The sequence below is a fragment of the Oncorhynchus kisutch genome, unplaced genomic scaffold (assembly GCF_002021735.2).
Source record: "Oncorhynchus kisutch isolate 150728-3 unplaced genomic scaffold, Okis_V2 scaffold534, whole genome shotgun sequence".
Lineage (NCBI taxonomy): Eukaryota > Metazoa > Chordata > Actinopteri > Salmoniformes > Salmonidae > Oncorhynchus > Oncorhynchus kisutch.
This window is the reverse complement of record NW_022262479.1, coordinates 32,178-55,850: the sequence shown is the minus strand read 5'-3', so window position 1 is coordinate 55,850 and position 23,673 is coordinate 32,178. Positions and strand designations below refer to the sequence as shown.

The 23,673-nt window shown below is 45.7% G+C and overlaps 2 protein-coding genes across 3 annotated transcripts; one reads left to right on the top strand and one right to left on the bottom strand.

Annotated features, from left to right (window-relative positions):
- Positions 1-1,499: 1,499 nt before the first annotated feature.
- LOC109871956 (sentrin-specific protease 5) lies at positions 1,500-11,179 on the bottom strand. 2 transcript variants are annotated; one of them, XM_020463005.2, is made up of 11 exons: positions 11,046-11,179; positions 9,734-10,667; positions 9,339-9,561; positions 9,155-9,260; positions 8,109-8,256; positions 6,652-6,699; positions 6,339-6,416; positions 5,908-6,045; positions 2,819-2,902; positions 2,571-2,621; positions 1,500-2,449 (listed from the first exon to the last, which is right to left on the bottom strand). In XM_020463005.2, exons 1-11 carry the CDS (start codon positions 11,150-11,152, stop codon positions 2,339-2,341), a joined length of 2,028 nt encoding a protein of 675 aa, XP_020318594.2. In that variant the 5' UTR covers positions 11,153-11,179; the 3' UTR covers positions 1,500-2,338. The 2 variants fall into 2 exon arrangements, with proteins under 2 accessions (XP_020318594.2, XP_031671590.1); XM_031815730.1 differs by having other exon boundaries at positions 1,693-2,449; positions 9,734-10,215; positions 11,046-11,168.
- A 7,531-nt stretch (positions 11,180-18,710) lies between these two features.
- On the top strand, positions 18,711-23,429 carry ahsg2 (alpha-2-HS-glycoprotein 2). The gene is made up of 7 exons (XM_020463098.2): positions 18,711-19,064; positions 19,755-19,865; positions 19,956-20,037; positions 20,367-20,524; positions 21,045-21,152; positions 21,347-21,424; positions 22,709-23,429. The coding sequence occupies exons 1-7, from the start codon at positions 18,855-18,857 to the stop codon at positions 23,084-23,086; spliced, it is 1,125 nt and encodes a 374-aa protein (XP_020318687.2). The 5' UTR covers positions 18,711-18,854; the 3' UTR covers positions 23,087-23,429.
- Positions 23,430-23,673: the final 244 nt, after the last annotated feature.

The following is a 23,673-nucleotide window of genomic DNA, read 5'->3' as shown; positions in this document are numbered from 1 at the left end:
ATTGCCCTTACACTGCCTGGAGGTGTTTTGGGTCATTGTTCTGTTGGGGGAAAAAATGGATAGTCCCACTAAGCGCAAACCAGATGGGATGGCGTATTGCTGCAGAATGCTGTGGTAGCCATGCTGGTTAAGTGTGCCTTGAAATATAAATAAATCACAATGTCACCAGCAAAGCACCCCCACAACTCCTCCTCCATGCTTCACGGTGGGAACCACACATGCAGAGATCATCTGTTCACCTACTCTGCGTCTCACAAAGACACGGTGGTTTGAACCAAAAATCGCAAATTTGGACTCATGTGTTTCTTGGCCCAAGCAAGTCTCTTCTTCTTATTGGTGTCCTTTAGTAGTGATTTACAGCAATTCAACCATCAAGGCCTGATTCACACAGTCTCCTCTGAACAGTTGATGAGATGTGTCTGTTACTTGAACTCTGAAGCATTTATTTGGGCAGTAATTTCTGAGGCTGGTAACTCTAATGAGCTTATCCTCTGCAGTAGAGGTAACTCTGGGTCTTCCTTTCCTGTGGCGATCCTCATGAGAGCCAGTTTCATCATAGCGCATGATGGTTTTTGCAATTTTTGTCTTTCAATGTTCTTGAAATTTTCCAGATTGACTGACCTTCATACCTTAAATTAATAATGGACTGTCATTTCTCTTTGCTAATTTGAGCTGTTCTTGCCATATATGGACTTGGTCTATTACCAAATAGGGATCTTCTGTATACCACCCCTACCTTGTCACAACACAACCGATTGGCTCAAACGCATTAATAAGGAAGAAATTCCACAAATGAACAAGGCACACCTGATAATTGAAATGCATTCCAGGTGACTCCCTCATGAAGCTGGTTGAGATCATGTCAAGAGTGAGCAAAGCTGTCCAGGCAAAGGGTGGCTACTTTGAATCTCAAAATATAAAATATATTTTGATTTGTTTAACACTTTTTTGGTAACTAGATGTTTCTATATGTGTTATTTCACAGTTTTGATGTCTTCACTATTATTCTACAACATAGAACATAGTAAAAATAAAGAAAAATCCTGTATTGAGTACGTGTCCAAACGTATGTATGTATATAATCGCCATAATTCATAACCCCAACATGCATATCAAATCTGTTGTGAAAATATGTACGATACATTAGGTAAAATAATGCACAGAGTGGCTCTAAATCAAATGGATTTTATGTTACTTTAACATTACTATGTACATATACTTTACAATAACTTTGTTCAATATTGGGAGGGGGGGGGGGGGGGGGGGGGGGGGCAGGTAGCCTAGTGGTTAGAGCCAGTAACCGAAAGGTTGCTAGATCCTATCCCTGAACTGACAAGGTAAAAATCTGTCGTTCTGCCCCTGAACAAGGCAGTTGTTCCCCGGTAGGCCGTCAATTGTAAATAAGAATTTGTTCTTAAGGGACTTGCCTCGTTAAATAAAAATAAATAAAAATGCCAGATTGTCTTTGAAAGTAAGGTGACAAACACAAAAACACCATGCCGTATCCTTCTGGGCCTGTATTCTCAAAGCAGTCCTACCTTAACACGCTTTATGAATATGATATACTTTTTAACGGCCCAAAACCAGCTCCAAATTAACCTCCTCCTGACTGTTACAGAACTGAGCCTCCGGGAGATAGAGGCATGACATAATAGGAAACCTTAAGTCTTAAAAGTAAATTGCAAACAACAGTTTACATATAAATGAATGCAATTTATCCAAAGCAAAAAACTGAAATTTGACCTATACAGAAACGTCTAAAACACAAAACTATAACGAAAGTGAACAAAAACTACATAGAATATATTCCGTATGTTCAATACATTCAATGGTAAGTTGCTATTCGGTCTGCCGCCTTCAACAATAGTCTAAACATAAGCTCATGTAGAATAATGCAATAACCACATGTATACAGAGTTGCCTCAGACTTTGTTAAGTCAAGTTCATACCAGTTCTTTATAAAATAAAAATCTAGGAGACCAACTAGTCTGCTGTCATTACAGACTGATCACAACATATTTTGTTACACCCTGATACGCCATTGGCTAAAATAAATGCCAGCTAGTCAATCTGCTACCATGCGGCTTGAAATAACAGGTCGTCAGAATATGGGGTGGAGACGCTTCTCCTCTAATTAAATATATCAGCTAACACAATGACACAGGGTCCAGACAAAACAACCCCCCCCCCCCCCCCCCTTTTCTATGGCTCAAAGATTCTTGGCAATATCTACTTTTTTTTTTTTACCATTGCAAAACATTTTTCTATAGTGTGCCCTAATTAGTATGACCCCAGGTGAGGTGAGTGAGGATGGTGAAAAGGTGGAAGGTCAATTTTGTCAGTCCTGGAGCTTGCATTCACAGAGCTCTCTGTAGATTCTCTTTCGCACAGTTGGCATGTCCCCTTGGGAGAATTGCAGCGGTTTCCCCAAGGCAAGGCACCTGCAATACTGAGACAAAGGTACACGAATGAACAGGGTGAGTGAGACAGGAAGTAACCCTTTATTAAGATTACACACAGAGGTACATGAACATAAAAGGATTTTTAAAAATATATATATATGCTGGTACCTCTAACACAAAAACTCCACAGTCGTTTTCATTCGTCTGTTGTGGTATTCTCTGCGAAAAATCAATTTGGAATTAGACACCCAAAACAGTGATTATCATGGGCTACATTTCAAATGGAATTTTTGGCAGGATTTCTGAAGGCAATCCCTTAAAGACCAGTCTTTTTGTTCTATTGTGTTAAAAAAAATTATCAGGCAAACATTAAAACTACATTTCAACGATTACACACACAGCTCAATGTATCATACCTCATTGATATACATCTTCCAGCCATTTTGAAATGCAGTTTGCTTCCTCTCCTTCGCTTCAGTATGTATGTACCTTAAAACATTCTATAGAATGGAAAGGGGGGAGAAAAAATTAATGTTGATTTCGTCTACATTAAATCAGGTGAAATAGCATTTTACTGATTGGAAATTGTATTTGTTTATGTCAGTCTGTGAAATCTTACGCAGCAAGTAACAAATTAAGCTATGATTAAACATGAATATATTAGGGATGTGACAAATAAAAAACATTTTTTATTATTCGTTTTCCATTCAATTATAATAAAATTAATACAATTCCACGTGAATCAATTTTTTTGTGTTAAGATTAGATTCTGGGAATCGACTGCTAAGATTGGTATTTCTGGAACTTGGAACGGAGGAGGCCGATTAGTTGCTGTACTGCCGAGAACACAAACACAGAGGGGCACAGTATAGACAGATTGGCCACCAGGCAAACAGAGTAAGAACCGTGTACTAGACTTATCTATCTCGCAATTTGTCTGGCAACTTCAGTAAAGCAGGGCCTATCATCAATAAAGGCCAACACGAGGCCAACGCGAGGGAGAGAGAGGAAGGGGCAGGCAGGCCAATGCGAGGGAGAGAGAGGAACGGGCAGGCAGGCCAATGCGAGGGAGAGAGAGGAAGGGGCAGGCAGGCCAACGCGAGGGAGAGAGAGGAAGGGGCAGGCAGGCCAACGCGAGGGAGAGAGAGGAAGGGGCAGGCAGGCAGGCCAGCGCGAGGGAGAGAGAGGAAGGGGCAGGCAGGCAGGCCAACGCGAGGGAGAGAGAGGAAGGGGCAGGCAGGCCAACGCGAGGGAGAGAGAGGAAGGGGCAGGCAGGCCAGCACGAGGGAGAGAGAGGAAGGGGCAGGCAGGCCAGCACGAGGGAGAGAGAGGAAGGGGCAGGCAGGCAGGCCAACGCGAGGGAGAGAGGAAGGGGCAGGCAGGCAGGCCAACGCGAGGGAGAGAGAGGAAGGGGCAGGCAGGCAGGCCAACGCGAGGGAGAGAGAGGAAGGGGCAGGCAGGCCAGCGCGAGGGAGAGAGAGGAAGGGGCAGGCAGGCCAGCGCGAGGGAGAGAGAGGAAGGGGCAGGCAGGCAGGCCAACGCGAGGGAGAGAGAGGAAGGGGCAGGCAGGCCAGCGCGAGGGAGAGAGAGGAAGGGGCAGGCAGGCCAGCGTGAGGGAGAGAGAGGAAGGGGCAGGCAGGCCAACGCGAGGGAGAGAGAGGAAGGGGCAGGCAGGCAGGCCAACGCGAGGGAGAGAGAGGAAGGGGCAGGCAGGCAGGCCAACGCGAGGGAGAGAGAGGAAGGGGCAGGCAGGCAGGCCAACGCGAGGGAGAGAGAGGAAGGGGCAGGCAGGCCAGCGCGAGGGAGAGAGAGGAAGGGGCAGGCAGGCCAGCGCGAGGGAGAGAGAGGAAGGGGCAGGCAGGCAGGCCAACGCGAGGGAGAGAGAGGAAGGGGCAGGCAGGCCAGCGCGAGGGAGAGAGAGGAAGGGGCAGGCAGGCCAGCGTGAGGGAGAGAGAGGAAGGGGCAGGCAGGCCAACGCGAGGGAGAGAGAGGAAGGGGCAGGCAGGCAGGCCAACGCGAGGGAGAGAGAGGAAGGGGCAGGCAGGCAGGCCAACGCGAGGGAGAGAGAGGAAGGGGCAGGCAGGCAGGCCAACGCGAGGGAGAGAGAGGAAGGGGCAGGCAGGCCAACGCGAGGGAGAGAGAGGAAGGGGCAGGCAGGCCAACGCGAGGGAGAGAGAGGAAGGGGCAGGCAGGCCAACGCGAGGGAGAGAGAGGAAGGGGCAGGCAGGCCAGCGTGAGGGAGAGAGAGGAAGGGGCAGGCAGGCCAACGCGAGGGAGAGAGAGGAAGGGGCAGGCAGGCCAGCGTGAGGGAGAGAGAGGAAGGGGCAGGCAGGCCAACGCGAGGGAGAGAGAGGAAGGGGCAGGCAGGCCAACGCGAGGGAGAGAGAGGAAGGGGCAGGCAGGCCAACGCGAGGGAGAGAGAGGAAGGGGCAGGCAGGCAGGCCAACGCGAGGGAGAGAGAGGAAGGGGCAGGCAGGCCAACGCGAGGGAGAGAGAGGAAGGGACAGGCAGGCCAACGCGAGGGAGAGAGAGGAAGGGGCAGGCAGGCCAACGCGAGGGAGAGAGAGGAAGGGGCAGGCAGGCCAGCGCGAGGGAGAGAGAGGAAGGGGCAGGCAGGCCAACGCGAGGGAGAGAGAGGAAGGGGCAGGCAGGCCAACGCGAGGGAGAGAGAGGAAGGGGCAGGCAGGCAGGCCAACGCGAGGGAGAGAGAGGAAGGGGCAGGCAGGCCATCGCGAGGGAGAGAGAGGAAGGGGCAGGCAGGCCAACGCGAGGGAGAGAGAGGAAGGGGCAGGCAGGCCAGCGCGAGGGAGAGAGAGGAAGGGGCAGGCAGGCCAACGCGAGGGAGAGAGAGGAAGGGGCATGCAGGCCAGCGCGAGGGAGAGAGAGGAAGGGGCAGGCAGGCCAGCGCGCATATGTCTTGTCTTGCCTCCCAAATTCACCAAAGTGGCCTAAAGTCTGCCTCTTCCTCTCTGGTTGTTATTTAAGTTACTCAACTTTCCCCAGGTCTTTATAGCCATAGAGTCCAGTTAGGCTACACACAGAAAATAATATGTTTTGTGAAAAATGAACAGTGATTTAAATTTTGTGGGTGAAAAAAAGTAAACATGTTTTTCAGTTAAGGATTTTACTTAAGAGTTTAAGGATCCCAATTTTGTTTAAACATTCACACCACTGGAATGTATATTCTATTATTGAATATGGACACATTCACTACTGGTTAAGTCATTCCACAATGTGCAGGGCAAGGGTATGGATGAAATGAAAGCATGCCATTCAGTCAAGTGAGATATTTAGCCACAGTAGCATATTATAGCAAAAAATGTAATAAAACATTTTCATGATCATCCTATTAAAATATGCTCGAGTCTTCCTGCCACCAATGAGTTCAGACACACACAAGCTGGTGTAGGAAGGCATCAGTTGTGAGGTCTGATTGAGATTAGATCTCAATGAAAATAATCTGTATAAACAAAAGTTAAATCAGTAAAAGTTATGTCAACGTTACCTCAGCAGCCTCCTTGAACACGATGCCCTGGGAGTCGTAGAGGTGGATCCTCTTGCTGGCGGTGTCGGCCATCACCAGGCACCAGTGGATCTCAAGGTGGATGGGTACCAGCAGCAGCGCCTTGGAGAAGAGATCCACCTGCAGGACACAGAGGAACAGAAGCCAGGGATGTGTTCAGTAGGGTAAAAAACGGTTCGCACGGAGTGAAACAGCGGTTGTCCTCATTAGAATACGGAATGTAAAAAATAAAATTAAAAGTCATGGAAAGCTAAAATGAACGACCCGGGTCCGGATCAGGGTCAATTCCATTTTCAACAATTAAAGTTGATGTACATCACAATTCATCTCCTGAATTGAAACAGAACAGACCCCATCCCCAATGATTATCAGAAGCTTTAGAGTAACATCCCTTCTGAAAGATCAGCCTTTACCTTCCTGGTCCACCTCTTCACACCTTCATATCCTTTGGTCATGAGCTGTCGGTGGAAGAAGCTGTTAAAGAAATGGACCTAGACAAGTAAAAAAAGAAGAAGCTCATTCAGGAACCAAGATCACATGCATCAAATAGAGGGACGACAACCAAAGTTGCTCCCATTTGTTATATAAGCCCAATTGCATCAGGACTCAGGCTAAAGTAGAATTTCTCCCCCTCTGTGATCAGACTCATTATTATAATGTAACACATAATACATTATGAATATTTATTGATAGAATGGAGGAAATATTATGGGAAATAAATCCTACCTTGTGTTGTGCAGACTCCATGATTAATTCTCCATACATATTCATGACCTTCAAGAGGAAACCACAAAAAGAATTTCAAACAGGGTCACATCACATTGAGCAAGTTAACTTTGGACCAATGACGCACCAGACTACGCAGGGCCAAGAGGCTTTTCTGATCCTGACCACGTGAACTCCAGTTTTTCTTGATCGGGTCACGTGGTCAGAAGAAACTCCCAGCCCGTCATGAAAGTTGTCAATCTATGGACATACAGTGAGCTCCAAAAGTATTGGATCAGTGACATATTTGTTGTCGTTTTGGTTCTGTACTCCAGCACTTTGGATTTTAAATTATACAATGACTACGAGGTTGAAGTGCAGACTGTGAACTTTAATTTGAGGGAATTATCAACTGTTTAGAAATTACAGCACTTTTAGTATAGTGCCCCTATTTTAGGCAAACAAAAGTATTGGGACAAATTCCTGTGTGTATTATAGTCAAAAGTTTAGTATTTGGTCCCATATTCCTAGCAATCAATGATTACAAGAAGCTTGTGACAAACATTTGTTGGATGCATTTGCTGTGCGTTTTTCAGTTGTGTTTGATTATTTTGTGCCCATTAGAACTTAATGGTAAATGACGTAGTGTCATTTGAGTCACTTTTATTGTAAATAACAGAATATGCTTCTAAACAGTTGTACATTAATGTGGATGCTACCATGCTACCACTCCAAGCGGGCTGTCATGTGCCTTTTACTGAAGAGTGGCTTCAGTCTGGCCACGCTACCATAAAAGCCTGATTGGTGGAGTGCTGCAGAGATGGTTGTCCTACGTGACCAAGGCCCTTATTACTCCGATTGCTCAGTTTGGCCGGGCGGCCAGCTCGAGGAAGAGTCTTGATGGTTCCAAACTTTTCATTTCAGAATGATGGAGGCCACTGTGTTACTGGGGATCTTCAATGCTGCAGACATTTTTCGGTACCCCTCCCCAGATCTGTGCCGTGGCACAATCCTGTCTCTGAGCTCTACAGACAATTCCTTCGACCTCATGGCTTGTTTTTTGCTCTGACATGCACTGTCAACTGTGGGATCTTATATAGACATTTGTGTGCCTTTCCAAATCTTGTCCAATCAATTGAATTTACCACAGGTAGACTGCAATCAAGTTGTAGAAACATCTCAAGGATGATCAATAGAAACAATACGCACCTGAGCTCAATTTTCAAGTCTCATATCAAAGGGTCTGAATAAAGTATTTGTTTTTTTCTGTTTTTTCCTAAAATGTCAAATACCCCATCTTGACAAACTGAAAAGAGGTTATTGTGTGTAGATTCCTGAGGATTGTTATTTTATTTAATCCACTTATGAATAAGGCTGTAACGCATCAAAAAAAATTGGAAAAGTCAAGGGGTCTGAATACTTTCCAAAGGCACTGTATATCATGGGGAAATTAGTGGATTTGGGTAAAAGGCATCAACCTGGTCATTGAGCCAGTTCTGATCGTCCAGCGTAGACAAGTCTTCCAGTGTCAGAGTGTGCTTGTTGTAGACCACCCGGAAAGCGGGCATCATTCTATGCGCTAGGACAGCCTGGTACTTCATTACTACCACAGAGATGAAATACTTCCTATGAAAGAGGGCAGAACAGATCTTTGTTTTGTTATTTAGTAGAGAGCCTCATAATTCCTAGGGCCCTGAGTTTTTCCTTGACCATGTGACCTCAACAGGATAGGCTATACCTTGAGTCTAAAGTTGTCCAGGGCCAGAGATAGAAGATACAGCTAGGGCATAGAGCAGGGTTGCCCAAACCTCTTCCAGGAGTTCCACTGTCCTGTAAGTTTTCAGTCCAACCCTAACCTAAAATACTTGATTCAGCTTGGTGTGCAGCTAATAAATAGAATCAGGTGTGGTAAATTACAGTTGGGCTGAAAACCTACAGGACGGTGAATCTCTAGGAAGAGGGTTGGACTGAAAACCTACAGGACAGTAGCTTTCCAGGAAGAGGGTTGGACTGAAAACCTACAGGACAGTAGCTTTCCAGGAAGAGGGTTGGACTGAAAACCTACACAACAGTAGATCTCTAGGAAGAGGGTTGGACTGAAAACCTACACAACAGTAGATCTCTAGGAAGAGGGTTGGACTGAAAACCTACACGACAGTAGATCTCTAGGAAGAGGGTTGGACTGAAAACCTACACGACAGTAGATCTCTAGGAAGAGGGTTGGACTGAAAACCTACAGAAGAGTAGCTTTCCAGGAAGAGGGTTGGACTGAAAACCTACAGAAGAGTAGCTTTCCAGGAAGAGGGTTGGACTGAAAAGCTACAGGAGAGTAGCTTTCCAGGAAGAGGGTTGGACTGAAAACCTACAGGACAGTAGCTTTCCAGGAAGAGGGTTGGGCAGCCGTGGCCTAGTATACCCAAGTCAGGCCACATGATCAGGAAAAACAGGGCATACTACACATATTGCATTATGAAGTGAGGGAACCAAAACCATGTCTTCTCTGTTGTATTTGTTATGTACTTGCCCCTTAGTAAGGTCAGTGTTCAGCTTCTTGTTAAGGTGCCTCAGTACATCGTTATTGCTCAATGGGATGAAACTTCCGTACTTCGCATAGAAGCAGTCAAGGAAGTCTACGGAGATAGAAAGAACATTAGACACTCAAGGCAGCACTTAAGGAAACATGTTAAGTTTAAGAAAAACAAATTTACCATGGATGAGCGTCGTTGTTGCTTCCCAGCTGAAGTCCGTGGACGCCCGCTGGCTCTGAGGTGGATACGGCACTGCTCGCTTTGTCACCGACGTGTCCTGTTTAGTGGCGGTGGCCGTATCTCTAGCTCTGACTGTGCCCTGGTCCTCCTCCTTGACAGGGTTGCTACACAGCACTGATGTGCCCACAGACGGACACGCCTTCTGTTCCAAACTCCCCTTTTCCTAAATAAGTCAACTGTATTTAGCCATTTTGGATTTTATTGCGGTCAGTATGGGTCTCATGTATTGATTTACAAATGTGTTTGGATAGGCCTGAGCATATAAATGGATGACATGTACATGCTCATGGATGTTGTATTGACTGCTATGTTGGTGTAATGCAATTTGAACTTGCCTGGCTGTCCTCTGCACTGTCCAGGCCTTGACCATCACATGCAATGGCCATAGTGACCACTTCTTTTCCCTTGCGTACCTTCTGCCATTTCTGACTTTCCTCCAATTCCCCAGTGTATGTATAAGACATCTGTGTGTTGAAAATAGACAGGCGCCTCCTGGTTTCCGCCAGCCTTTTAGCTCTGATCATGGAGAACCAGAGGAGACACCTGGCTCTCCACCACTTTCTGTGCCCCCACTTCCTCCACACTTGCCACCAGAACTGGATGTTACACCGGCGCTGCGACTGCCTCTTGAGTCGCATGGAGACAGGAGAGACTCCTTTTCTGTTGTTCTTTATGCCTCTTTTCCGGTGTCGTCTATGGTTTGTGGATCTAATGGGGGCTGCGGTTGTGGTTAGGGATGGGTCGTGGACCTGTGCTACAGGGCTGCAGCAGAGGTAAGAGGCGTGTGTGACTGGCAAGGGCTGTCTATTGATGTGCACTGTGGAGGGAGGGAAAGGGGAGAGCATGGAGGGAGACTGACTCAGGGGCAGGTCAGAGCAGGTATGAGACACAGAGACCTGCTTTAGATCTGATCTCAGATTTGCTTGAGTGTTGTCTGTGGGAGCAATGCACTCCGAGTCAGGTTCAAGCCCATGGTTGCTAATAGCTACACGAGGGAGGAATGGAGCAGAGACAATGGAAGGCTCCATTTGAAGTTTGTGCTTTTCCCTGCTCTTGAGTGAGTGAGGGACTAATAGCTCTAGCCTTGTGTTTGATTGGACGGCTGAGAGCTTCCAGCGTTTGTGTGAATGACTCGAATAGGTCATGGTCTCCAGGGTATGGCTCCGTATTTGAGTGCCTTCAGTTGGGTCCGAGGAAGGAAAACAAGACACCTGACCATTGCCTTCTATTTTGCCATTCTTTACCTTCTCAGCCGACCGGCTAGACGTACTATAGACACCACACGGTGAGAGAAACATGCCCTTAAAATGGTTAATTTAACTAATATATAACTCTGCTAGCTAGTTCACAGTAGCGTTACCTACTCTCTGGCAATGTACATACTGGCACTGCATTACAAATGTTTTGATTATTGGCTACTGTGAATACTAACTACCGGTATGCTAGTTAGCTAATCTAAACCACGTTTGAAGCTAGCCCTCGTGTGTCATGTCAGAGCAACAACACACGGAAAGGATTTGGGACCAAAGCGTGCAGCAAAAAAAAATCTCTAACCAAAATGTAGCACACACTATCAGACGTCAGCATGTTTGGTATGGTCTTGCCTGACTCAAATTAATTCAGAAATATGTAGCAACATGTATTTACCCAAATGAGCCGATACCTGGACCACATAATTTTCGTGTATACTCTCTTTTCCTGGACGACCAGACGCCTGTAGCGAAATACATCACGACTGATTGTGTCGATTTCATGCAAGCGGTCGCACGTTGAATACGTCACGGCACTGGCTTCCGTGGTCACTAGTTACCACAGCCACAAAGGATAATGGATTATATCGTACAAATTCATGAAAACAAACATTTGCTTTTTGGTCTTCATTCAAGGGTAGAGATAGGCATAAGGTTAGCAGAGTGGGTAAAGTTTCAAGAAGATACATTGTAGAGATAGGCGGGATTAAACCATAATTATGACTTTGTAGCTGTGATAACTAGATACGACCGGTACCAATCGGAATTTATCAAGGAAAAAAGTGATCAGAATAATACGTTCAATAATAATAAATACATTAATTGATTCAATTTCAATAAATGAGGCTCAATCAAATACAGCCAGTAGGTTTTTGAAAAAAGTAACAGTAAACATTACACCTTACAAAAGTTCCAAAATAATAAAGACATTTCAAATGTCATATTATGTCTATATACAGTGTTGTAATGATGTGAAAAAAGTTCAAGTACAAAAGTGAAAATAAATAAACATAAATATAGGTTGTATTTACAATGTTGTTTGTTCTTCACTGGTTGCCCTTTTCTTGTGGCAACAGGTCACAAATCTTGGTCACTGTGGTATTTCACCCAATAGATATGGGAGTTTATCAAAATTTGATTTTTTTCCCAAATTCATTGTGGGAAATATGTGCCTCTAATATAGCCATATATTTGGCATGAGGTTAGGAAGTGCAGCTCAGTTTCCAACTCATTTTGTGGGCTGTGTGCACATAGTCTGTCTTCTCTTGAGAGCCAGGTCTGCCTTTGGCGGACTTTCTCAATTGCAAGGCTATGCTCACTGAGTCTGTAAATAGTCAAAGATTTCCTTCATTTTGGGTCAGTCACAGTGGTCAGGTATTCTGCCACTGTGTACTCTCTGTTTAGGGCCAAATAACATTCTAGTTTGCGCCGTTTTTTTGTAAATTCCTTCCAATGTGTCGAGTAATTAGCTTTTTGTTTTCTCATGATTTAGTTGGGTGTAATTGTGTTGCTGTCCTGGGGCCCTTTGGGGTGTGTTTGTATTTGTGAAAAGAGCCCCAGGACCTGCTTGCTTAGGGACCTCTTCTCCAGGTTTATTTCTCTGGAAGGGATGGCTTTGTTATGGAAGGTTTGGGAATTGCTTCCTTTTAGGTGGTTGTAGAATATAACGTCTCTTTTCTCTATTTTGATCATTAGCGGGTATCGGCCTAATTCTGCTCTGCATGCATTATTTGGTGTAATGCAAATAGTCCGGGTAGCCATTTCATTACCTGTTCAGGAGTCTTATGGCTTGGGGGTAAAAACTGTCGAGAAGCCTTTTTGTCCTAAACTTGACACTCCGCTTGCCATGCGGTAGTAGAGAGAACAGTCTATGAATAGGGTGGCTGGGGTCTTTGACAATTTTCAGGGCCTTCCTCTGACACCGCCTGGTGTAGAGGACCTGGATGGCAGGCAGCTTAGCCCCAGTGATGTACTGGGCCGTACGCACTACCCTCTGTAGTGCCTTGCGGTCAGAGGCCGAACAATTGCCGTACCAGGCAGTGATGCAACCATGCTCTCGATGTTGCAGCTGTAGAACCTTTTGAGGATCTCAGGACCCATGCCAAATCTTTTTAGTTTCCTGAGGGGGAATAGGCTTTGTCGTGCCCTCTTCACGACTGTCTTGGTGTGTTTGGATCATTCTAGTTTGTTGTTGATGTGGACACCGAGAAACTTGAAGCTCTCAACCTGCTCCACTACAGCCCTGTTGATGAGAATGGGGCGTGCTTGGTCCTCCTTTTCCTGTAGTCCACAATCATCTCCTTAGTCTTGGTTACATTGAGGGATAGGTTGTTGTTCTGGCACCACACGGCTAGGTCTTTGACCTCCTCCCTATAGCCTGTCTCGTCGTTGTCTGAGATCAGGCCTACCACTGTTGTGTCGTCTGCAAACTTAATGATGGTGTTGGAGTCGTGCCTGGCCATGCAGTCATGCGTGAACAGGGAGTACAGGAGGGCACTGAGCACGCACCCCTGTGGAGCTCCAATGTTGAGGAACAGCGTGGCAGATGTGTTGCTACCTACCCTCACCACCTGGGGACGGCCCGTCAGGAAGTCCAGGATCCAGTTGCAGAGGGAGTTGTTTAGTCCCAGGAACCTTAGCTTAGTGATGAACTTTGAGGGTACTATGGTGTTGAATGCTGAGCTGTAGTCAATGACTAGCCATCATCAACTCAGTGGGTTTTGTCCAACATGTCTCTGGACCTACTCACTGCCACAGTCATACTCTGGACCTAGTTTTGTCCCGTGGAATAAATGTTGTGGATCTTAATGTTTTTCGTCATTATCCTGGACTATCGGACCACCATTTTATTACGTTTGCAATTGCAAGAAATAATCTGCTCAGACCCAAACCAAGGATCATCAAAAGTCGTGCTATAAATTCTCTGACAACCAAAAGATTCCTAGATGCCCTTCCAGACTCCCTCCGCCTACAAAAGGACATCAAAGTACAAAAATCAGTTAACCACCTAACTGAGGAACTCAATTTAACCTTGCGCAATACCCTAGATGCAGTCGCACCCCTAAAAACAAAAACATTTGTCATAAGATACTAGCTCCCTGGTATACAGAAAATACCCGAGCTCTGAAGCAAGCTTCCAGAAAATTGGAACGGAAATGGCGCCACACCAAACTGGAAGTCTTCCCGACTAGCTTGGAAAGACAGTATCGTGCAGTATCGAAGAGCCCTTACTGCTGCTCGATCATCCTATTTTTCCAACTTAATTGAGGAAAATAATAACAATCCAACATTTCTTATTGATACTGTCGCAAAGCTAGCTAAAAAGCAGCATTCCCCAAGAAAGGATGGCTTTTACTTCAGCAGTGATAAATTCATTAACTTCTTTGAGGAAAAGATAATGATCATTAGAAAGCAAATTACGGACTCCATTTTCAATCTGCGTATTCCTCCAAAGCTCAGTTGTCCTGAGTCTGCACAACTCTGCCAGGACCTAGGATCAAGGGAGACACTCAAGTGTTTTAGCACTATATCTCTTGACACAATGATGAAAATAATCATGGCCTATTAACCTTCGGCTGGGAATTTCATTGATAGATCATTTGCCCATAGTTTAGGGATCCCCATAATTCCCGTGGATGTGCCCTTCCCCGTTCACGCCTTAGATAGTCAACCATTAGGGTCAGGGTTGATTAGGGAGGTCACCGCTCCTTTGGGCATGGTGACGCAGGGGGGTCATACGGAGAGAATTAGTCTCTTTATTATTGACTCTCCTGCGTTTCCCGTGGTACTGGGCCTACCCTTGTTAACTTGTCATAACTCCACTGTTTCGTGGCCACAGAGGGCTCTCACACGGTGGTCGCGAGAGTCCTCAGGTAAGTGTTTAGGGGTTTCCGTTGGTGCCACTACGGTGGAGAGTCCAGACCCGGTCTCCACCGTGCGCATTCCCCCTGAATATGCCGATTTGGCTCTCTCCTTCTCTAAAAAGAATGCGACTCAATTACCCCCTCATCGACTGGGCTATTGTGCGATAGATCTCCTGGTAGGCGCTGCACTTCCCAGGAGTCACGTGTCTCCGGGAGGGAGATGAGTGGAAGACGGCTTTTAGTACCACCTCTGGGCACTATGAGTACCTCGTCATGCCGTACGGGTTGATGAATGCTCCATCAGTCTTCCATCCCTTTGTAGACAAGATTTTCAGGGACCTGCACGGGCAGGGTGTAGTGGTGTATATCGATGACATTCTGATATACTCCGCAACATGCGCCAAGCATGTGTCCTTGGTGCGCAAGGTGCTTGGTCGACTGTTGGAGCATGACCTGTATGCCAAGGCTGAGAAATGCCTGTTCTTTGAACAGTCCGTCTCCTTCCTAGGGTATCGCATTTCCACCTCAGGGGTGGAGATGGAGAGTGACCGCATTGCAGCCGTGCGTAATTGGCCGACTCCCACCACGGTAAAGGAGGTGCAGCGTTCATAAGGTTTGCCAACTTCTGCCGGAGGTTTATCCAAGGTTTTGGTCAGGTAGCAGCTCCCATTACCTCACTGCTAAAGGGGGCCCGGTGCGCTTGCAGTGGACAGCTGAGGCGGACAGAGCTTTTAGTTACCTGAGGGCTCTGTTACATCGGCTCCCATGCTGGCCCATCCGGATCCCTCTTTGGCGTTCATAGGAGGTGGGTGCGTCCGAGGCTGGAATTGCAGCTGTGCTCTTTCAGCGCTCGGGTACGCCACCAAAGCTCCGCCCCTGTGCTTTCTTCTTGGGGAAGCTCAGCCCGGCGGAGCGAAACTATGACGTGAGGGACCGGGAGCTGTTGGCTGTAGTCAAGGCTTTGAAGGCTTGGAGACATTGGCTTGAGGGGGCTAAACACCCTTTTCTCATCTGGACTGACCACCACAATCTGGAGTACATCTGGGCGACGAGGAGACTGAACCCTCGCCAGGCAAGGTGGGCCACGTTTTTCACCCGTTTTGTTTTCACTCTTTCTTACAGACAAGGCTCCCAAAGCGTTAAGGCAGATGCATTGTCCCGGCTGTATGACACAGAGGAGCTGCCCATGGATCCCACTCCCATACTCCCGGCCTCATGCCTGGTGGCGCCGGTAGTGTGGGAGCTGGACGCGGACATTAAGCGGGCATCACGTGCAGAGCCCGCTCCCCCTCAGGGTCCAGCTGGGCATCTGTACGTTCCGTCTGCTGTCCGCGACCGGCTGATCTATTGGGCCCACACGTCACCCTCCTCTGGTCATCCTGGGATCGGTCGGACGGTGCGCTGTCTTAGTGGGAAGTAGTGGTGGCCCACTTTAGCTAAGGACGTGAAGGTTTATGTTTCCTCCTCCTCGGTGTGCGCCCAGTGCAAGGCTCCTAGACACCTGCCCAGAGGTAAGTTACAACCCTTACCCGTTCCACAACGGCCGTGGTCGCACCTGTCGGTGGATTTCCTAACCGATCATCCACCTTCACAGGGTAACACCACGATCCTGGTCGTTGTGGATCGTTTTTCTAAGTCCTGTCGTCTCCTCCCTTTGCCCGGTCCTGGATAGGTACTTTAAGGCCCTACAAACGTTGGAGGCCCTGTTTACACACGTCTTCCGGCACTATGGGGTGCCTGAGGATATAGTGTCGGATCGGGGTCCCCAGTTCACGTCAAGGGTCTGGAAGGAGTTCATGGAACGTCTGGGGGTTTCGGTCAGCCTTACCTCAGGTTTTCACCCCAAGAGTAACGGGCAGGTGGAAAAAGTTAACCAGGATGTGGGTAGGTTTCTGAGGTCTTATTGCCAGGACCGGCCGGGGGAGTGGGCGGCGTTCGTGCCCTGGGCAGAGATAGCCCAGAACTCACTCCGCCACTCCTCCACTAACCTTTCTCCCTTTCAGTGTGTATTGGGGTATCAGCCAGTTCTGTCTCCTTGGCATCAGAGTCAGACCGAGGCTCCTGCGGTGGACGACTGGTTCCGGTGCACGGAATCAACCTGTGCCTTTTGGTGTTTGTCCCATTATGTGAATTCTTGGTTGGTGAGCAGAACCCAGGCCTCACAACCATAAAGGGCAATGGGTTCTATAACTGATTCAAGTATTTTTAGCCAGATCCTAATTGGTATGTCGAATTTTATGTTCCTTTTGATGGCATAGAATGCCCTTCTCGCCTTGTCTCTCAGCTCGTTCATAGCTTTGTGGAAGTTACCTGTATAGTGCTGATGTTTAGGCTGAGGTATGTATATTTTTTGTGTGCTCTAGGGCAAAGGTGTCTAGATGGAATTTGTATTCGTGGTCCTGGTAACTGGACCTTTTTTAGGAACACTGTTGTTTTTGTCTTACTGAGATGTACTGTCAGGGCCCAGCTCTCTCTGTATGTGTCTGTGGCCATGTTTGAGAGGATCAAAACAACAATGTATCATGGGTAAATTTTGACTGACTGACTGCACTCGTTTTGATGCTCTCGAACACGGCCGATATCTGGTACGTGTTCTCGTTCCCCTGGTGCGACGTTGCATGCATCAACCAATGGTTGCCATCAACTGACAGATTGCTATAACATATTATGTGGTTAGCTGATACTTAAAGTACCTATCCAGGCGTTGTAAGATCTGGCCCTTTGTCTACCTGCCAGTTGCGCCTGTTGTGAGTGGGGCAGGGATCCATGAATGCTGTAGTAGGCCAATCATCTCCTATCAGCAGCATACTTGCAAATCGCTTGTCTCTGGTTTAGTGGCAGAGCCTATATAATCCACCAGGTGTCATTGCATCATTGTTGTTGTGGCTCTCCCATCTAATAGTAGTAGCCTACATTGCTAGCCTGATCCCAGATCAACTTATGCTGTTTTATTTACCATTGGCAAGACACAAGACAGCACAGACAGAGCTAGGGCCATGCTACACAGAGACATCTGGAACCAGACTATAGGCCTTTTGCTCCCTTTCAGGGAAATACAGGGTGATGCCTCATAATCATTATATGAAATTTACACTGGTCCCTTATCAATCACAATGTATATTACTGTAAGGGTTGCGGAACTGGTGGCAGTGAAGTCAGACGCAGGAGAGCAGAGATAGGTAATAGCAGGAGAGCAGAGATAGGTAATAGCAGGAGAGCAGAGATAGGTAATAGCAGGAGAGCAGAGATAGGTAATAGCAGGAGAGCAGAGATAGGTAATAGCAGGAGAGCAGAGATAGGTAATAGCAGGAGAGCAGAGATAGGTAATAGCAGGAAAGCAGAGATAGGTAATAGCAGGAAAGCAGAGATAGGTAATAGCAGGAAAGCAGAGATAGGTAATAGCAGGAGAGCAGAGATAGGTAATAGCAGGAGAGCAGAGATAAGTAATAGCAGGAGAGTAGAGATAGGTAATAGCAGGAGAGCAGAGATAGGTAATAGCAGGAAAGCAGAGATAGGTAATAGCAGGAGAGCAGAGATAGGTAATAGCAGGAGAGCAGAGATAGGTAATAGCAGGAGCAGTTTAATACAAAATCCACGGCAATAACAAAAATAACCTACATGGGTACAAAACCCGACGCGCACTAGTAACATAGAGCACAAGCACTTACAAACAAACAATTCCACACAAGGACATGGGGGGAACAGAGGGTTAAATACACAACAATTAATGATGGAAATGGAAACCAGGTGTGTAAGAAATCAAGACAAAACAAATGGAAAAATAAAAAGTGGATCGACGATGGCTAGAAGACCGGTGACGCCGACCACCAAACACAGCCCGAACAAGGAGAGGAAACGACTTCGGGGGAATTCGTGACAATTACATTGTCTTGTAAAGCTACTGAATGTTCTGAACACACAGGCTACGAAAGATCTAGAGAAGACCTGGGCTACAGTTTTGCTACAGTATTACTTTTCATGGCATCTTCTTAATTCACATCAATGAAATCCCAAATTTGATCCAAGCTTGACTTTTTCTCAGTTGAACTAAAGAGTAAAACTTTGACATCTACCTGCTGACACCAATGCACCTGATCACCCCAGACTTTGTCAGTCTAGCATTTATCTTGGCAATATTCCATATGGGGTTCAGGCTGAGGATTCTTGCACAATCCACACGGTACACAGAAGTCCGGGGTGGACATGTGTTTACCTTGGCTCTGTGGTGAAGTTTAAAGTACAGGCTATATACCAGGGCATATGGACTCAGTCGTTCTTGTAGTGTACCCCTGTCATTACCTGCTACAATACTTCCATCCTCTCGCCCTGTCCTAACCCTCCTGATGATGAGTCGCCTGGGTATAGCCTTGGTTTTGGGGCTGCTGACGGGGGCACGGGCCCAGTTGTTGCTGCATAATGTGACCCATCCGCCCTGCGACTCGCCCGACGTGAAAGCTGCAGCCCTGGTGGCCCAGGATTACCTCAACGGCCAGCACACGCACGGCTACAAGTACGCCCTGAACCAGATCGATAACATCAAGATCCTAACCAAGGTGAGCCAGAGCTGGAGCATGGATAATAGAATAATCCACAGAGTCATATATAGATACATCTCTATATACCTCATCTCTAGATTGGCATAGATGTATGATATAGTCTAGTGTGACGTCACACCAGACAACATTCATTATTACAGATTGTAATGGAAATAACAGCATCACGTAGATTGGACTTCTGTACTCGCTGAATGAGGCGGAATTATTGTTATGTTGTTTAAGTACGAAAAAAAAAAATATATGAAAATGTATGCACTCACTACTGTAAGTCTCTGTGGATAAGAGCATCTGATAAATTACTATAATGTAAAATGTAAAGACAAGATACATTTTCAAGTTTATCTTAACTACCCAGGTCCTACCAGTCTACAGTTTTGCAGATGTTTGAGACAGATAGCATAGACATGTTTCAGTTTTGTTTAACCTAGTGTTCTAAGGAGAAATACAATTTTGATACAAAGCCCCTTTTTTCATGTGTTAACCTCTACGGTTAGCCCTGGAGCTGTATTCACAGTGCTGATCTAGGATCAGTTTCACATTGTAGATCTTAATGAATGAGATTACATGGACGACTAGGGGGGTCTGATCCTAGATCAGCACTCCCACTCAGAGACACTTTATATTTCGAATAAGAGCGCAGATATAATATATTCCCGTTCAGTCATGCTCTCCAGTGTTGTTCAATAGCCTGATGGATCAGAGATCTATCTGATGGAAGTGGACCTACTGGAGACCACATGTCACGTTCTGGACCCTACACCTGTCGCCAACTGCACCGTCAGGCCGAAAGTAGTCACAGTGAGGCCAATTCTCCACTTTATTAAATACATTTTATATTCTGTAGTTAATTCCAATGGATCATTGGTAATGTTGTTTGTTGTTTTTTAGGCAGTGGAGGGAGATTGTGATGTGGTACTGAGAAAGGTTGGAGGAGTTATGTCTGTCACAGCTTTCAAGTGTAAAACTGAAGGTATGCAATCTTTATGTCAATTCTTTTTTCAATCTAATCCATTGAACTATATAATTTCACAATCCCGTTCCCCAGGCAAATAAAGTATAATCAACACATTCTGTGAACAAAGTCTGACAGCTACTGACTGGAGAGGTACCACAGAAGCGGGAAGGTGAGATCCCACTGGGCACACACTGGTTGAAACAACGTTGTTCCCATGTCATTTCAATGAAATTACATTGAACCCACGTAGGAATAGATGTTGAATTGACGTCTGTGCCCAGTGGAATATATTCACGCACACACTAATACACTCACCTGCTCTCTCTATCTGGTACCATGTCAAGAATCAACGGAGGACCTCTGTGTGGGCTGTGCCTCACTCCTTCCCCTTAACGACACTGCAGGCCTGGCCATGGTCTCTGCCTCGCTGGTCACCTTCAACAACAGGACAGGCAAAGAGTCATTGTTTGCAATCATGGAAGTCGGACGCATGTCAACTCAGGTAAAACATATTTTTCTGATCATATGATCATCATGTGGGCAAGTGCAATCTTCTAAAAAGAGTATGCTAATGTTTTTTATATCCAAATGAGGTAAACATTTTAAGGGCCAGTTTCCTGCACACAGATCTAGACTTTTTTCTGTGTCCAGGAAACTAGCGCTAAATGTAAAAAGTGAATAAGGCCTCCATTAGACAGGTTGATGTTGATGTGGGGCTCCCGAGTGGTGCAGTGGTCTAAGGCACTCCATCTCAGTGCTAGAGGCGTCACTACAGACACCCTGGTTCGAATCCAGTCTGTATCACAACTGACCGTGATTGGGCGGTACACAATTGTCCAAGCGTCGTCCAGATTTGGCAGGTGTAGGCTGTCATTGTAAATAAGAATTTGTTCTTAACTGACTTGCCTTGGTAAATTAAAATTAAATAAAACATCTCCTCTGTTTGAGCATATACAGTACCTCCCATATACTGTGACACAACTATAGTGGAAAGCCCTTATGTACTTCAATTCTGTTTGCAGGTTGTGTCTGGTGGTGCTAGATACTTGGCAGAATACGTTATAGTAGAAACTAACTGCACTGCTGATGACAGTGATGACAACTGTGTGCCGCTGACCAATGCTATGGCAGTAAGTATACATTATATCATGGTAGGAGGAATGCCCAAACCTGCATTCAAATGGCCATACTAGCATACTACTTAAAATGCATGCCTAACACATCATTTCATTCTAGGTGGTATGATAGTGTGGTTATTGAAACATACTCAGTGTCTTGGTATTTAATCAGTACCACCATGTGACACGTTTCTTTTCTCTTTCAGCAACGTGGCTTTTGCCAAGTGGCTGGTGTGAGTTCTTTACACTCAATCCAGTGCAATATATTTGCTGCGTCTTCAATGGTGAGAGAAAAGACATGCATTAATTCCCACCTGTGACTAAGTAGGTGACTTGTTATCACTGAGTTATTAATGTGTCTTCTATACTATAAAGGCTATATCTTATTTGAACCGAACAATATGAATTAATTACATTTGATTTACTAGTCAAATCGCCAATTGGTAACCCATCCCTTATGGGATGAACTGACACATAAACAAACATTACAATAATTCACTGTGGTAATGAAATGATAATTCTTCTTCCGGTGTTCTCTGCATTGCACATCGCATACAGAGTGAAAAAATGTAAGGTAAAAATCAATACATAGTAGTGAATAAGGTTAACCAAACAATAATTATATCCATAGAGCAGTAAAAGAATAGACATATTTACATACATACATACACCCTGTATATACACATACACATAAATACATAATATATACAGATAAATAAAGAAAGAAAAAAATAGAAGGAATTTGAATCCAGTCTGGCACAAAGAGATGATTCATATGGGAGACAAGCCTCTACACAATATTTAATACACACGTGCCATCTACCACATAGAAGATTCATATGGGAGACAAGCCTCTACACAATATTTAATACACACGTGCCATCTACCACATAGAAGATTCATATGGGAGACAAGCCTCTACACAATATTTAATACACACGTGCCATCTACCACATAGAAGATTCATATGGGAGACAAGCCTCTACACAATATTTAATACACACGTGCCATCTACCACATAGAAGATTCATATGGGAGACAAGCCTCTACACAATATTTAATACACACGTGCCATCTACCACATAGAAGATTCATATGGGAGACAAGCCTATACACAATATTTAATACACACGTGCCATCTACCACATAGAAGATTCATATGGGAGACAAGCCTATACACAATATTTAATACACACGTGCCATCTACCACATAGAAGATTCATATGGGAGACAAGCCTATACACAATATTTAATACACACGTGCCATCTACCACATAGAAGATTCATATGGGAGACAAGCCTATACACAATATTTAATACACACGTGCCATCTACCACATCGAATATAAATATTTTTAGAATTTAATTAAAGGTAGCCATTTTTCTTTTATTCAAGGCTTTAGCTAAATATTCCGCAAATGGAAATACCCAATGGACAAAAAAACATTTCAGTTTCTCTCTCATCACTCAGCCACATAATGCCAGGGTACATCAATAAATGCCACATGAAAACAAACCATTGCACTGACACAGTACTTTGACGACCTGTCTCTCGTTCTAATGTACAGATGCCTATCGTGGACACCAATGGCACAGTCCCGGTGCCTGCGCCAGTGGTCCACGTCCACGCTGGTAACCTCCCCAAGGTCCACGGCCTGAGGCACCACAAACTCACCGCCCTCCACGACCCCGACCTCAGCGGCCTTCTGTCTGCCGAGTCTGGCGAGTCTGGCGAGTCCGAGGAGTCCATAGTGCCTGTGGTCCCCGTGGTGGTGGTCCCTGTGGGTACCGAAGCGTCCCCTGTGTTCGTAGTCGATCCAGTTGTAGGCACGGACGCACCTGTTGTATCTGTGGTGGTGAAGAGGGAAGCCCCAGACAGCTCAGCTATTGTGTCTGCACTTATTGCACCTGTGCCAGTGTGTCCAGGGAAGAAGAATTTTTTCTGAGAAGCGTTCAGATTTGACAAAGCACAGACTCTTTAATGTCGTAGTCATCGAACTGCATGCGTTGGGCCCACTGCATGATCAGAGAATACCACATAAGGGCTTGAGTCTGCTTTTCATTTGGCTTTTACAAGACCTTCCTCATTAATTGGTTAGGCAGAGCTATATTACTAGCTATTTGTTCAGGGGGGGGGGGGGGGGGGGTTGTCATGGTTCTAAACATGTGGGAGTTACAAGTAAGGGTTAAAATGTAGGTAATAAGGGTTCATTTACTACGCTCAATGTGCAATGGCTGTATGTACTCTGAACTGCTCTGTATCTAGGGGTAATAAAGAATGACATTTTACTTACTTTCTCATGTGTCTTTCACAGCTAAACGAGACCCCAGCAGAAATTGGCTATTTATTTATCTGACTTTGATGTCCAGCCCTTATATTTAGCCTTGCAATGAAGTGTTTTACCATTTTCTTTTCAGGACAACCAGGGCTACAAGTAGAAGACACAACTATTTGACATAAACTGTTGAATTCATGAGATTCATTTTTTTGGCAAATGTAAAAATATATATATATATATATTATGCCAATGCA

Bases quoted from the DNA above. Each gene is read 5' to 3' on its own strand.
- LOC109871956 (XM_020463005.2), bottom strand. From the start codon at position 11,152: ATGAAATCGACACAATCAGTCGTGATGTATTTCGCTACAGGCGTCTGG. The intron at 6,700-8,108 runs GTTGATGCCTTT...TTCCTCTTGAAG, and splicing joins AGAACTGGCTCAATGACCAG to GTCATGAATATGTATGGAGA. The intron at 2,903-5,907 runs GTAACGTTGACA...TCCATTCTATAG, and splicing joins TGTTCAAGGAGGCTGCTGAG to AATGTTTTAAGGTACATACA.
- ahsg2 (XM_020463098.2), top strand. From the start codon at position 18,855: ATGATGAGTCGCCTGGGTATAGCCTTGGTTTTGGGGCTGCTGACGGGG. The intron at 20,038-20,366 runs GTATGCAATCTT...TACCATGTCAAG, and splicing joins TTTCAAGTGTAAAACTGAAG to AATCAACGGAGGACCTCTGT. The intron at 21,153-21,346 runs GTAAGTATACAT...TTTCTCTTTCAG, and splicing joins CGCTGACCAATGCTATGGCA to CAACGTGGCTTTTGCCAAGT.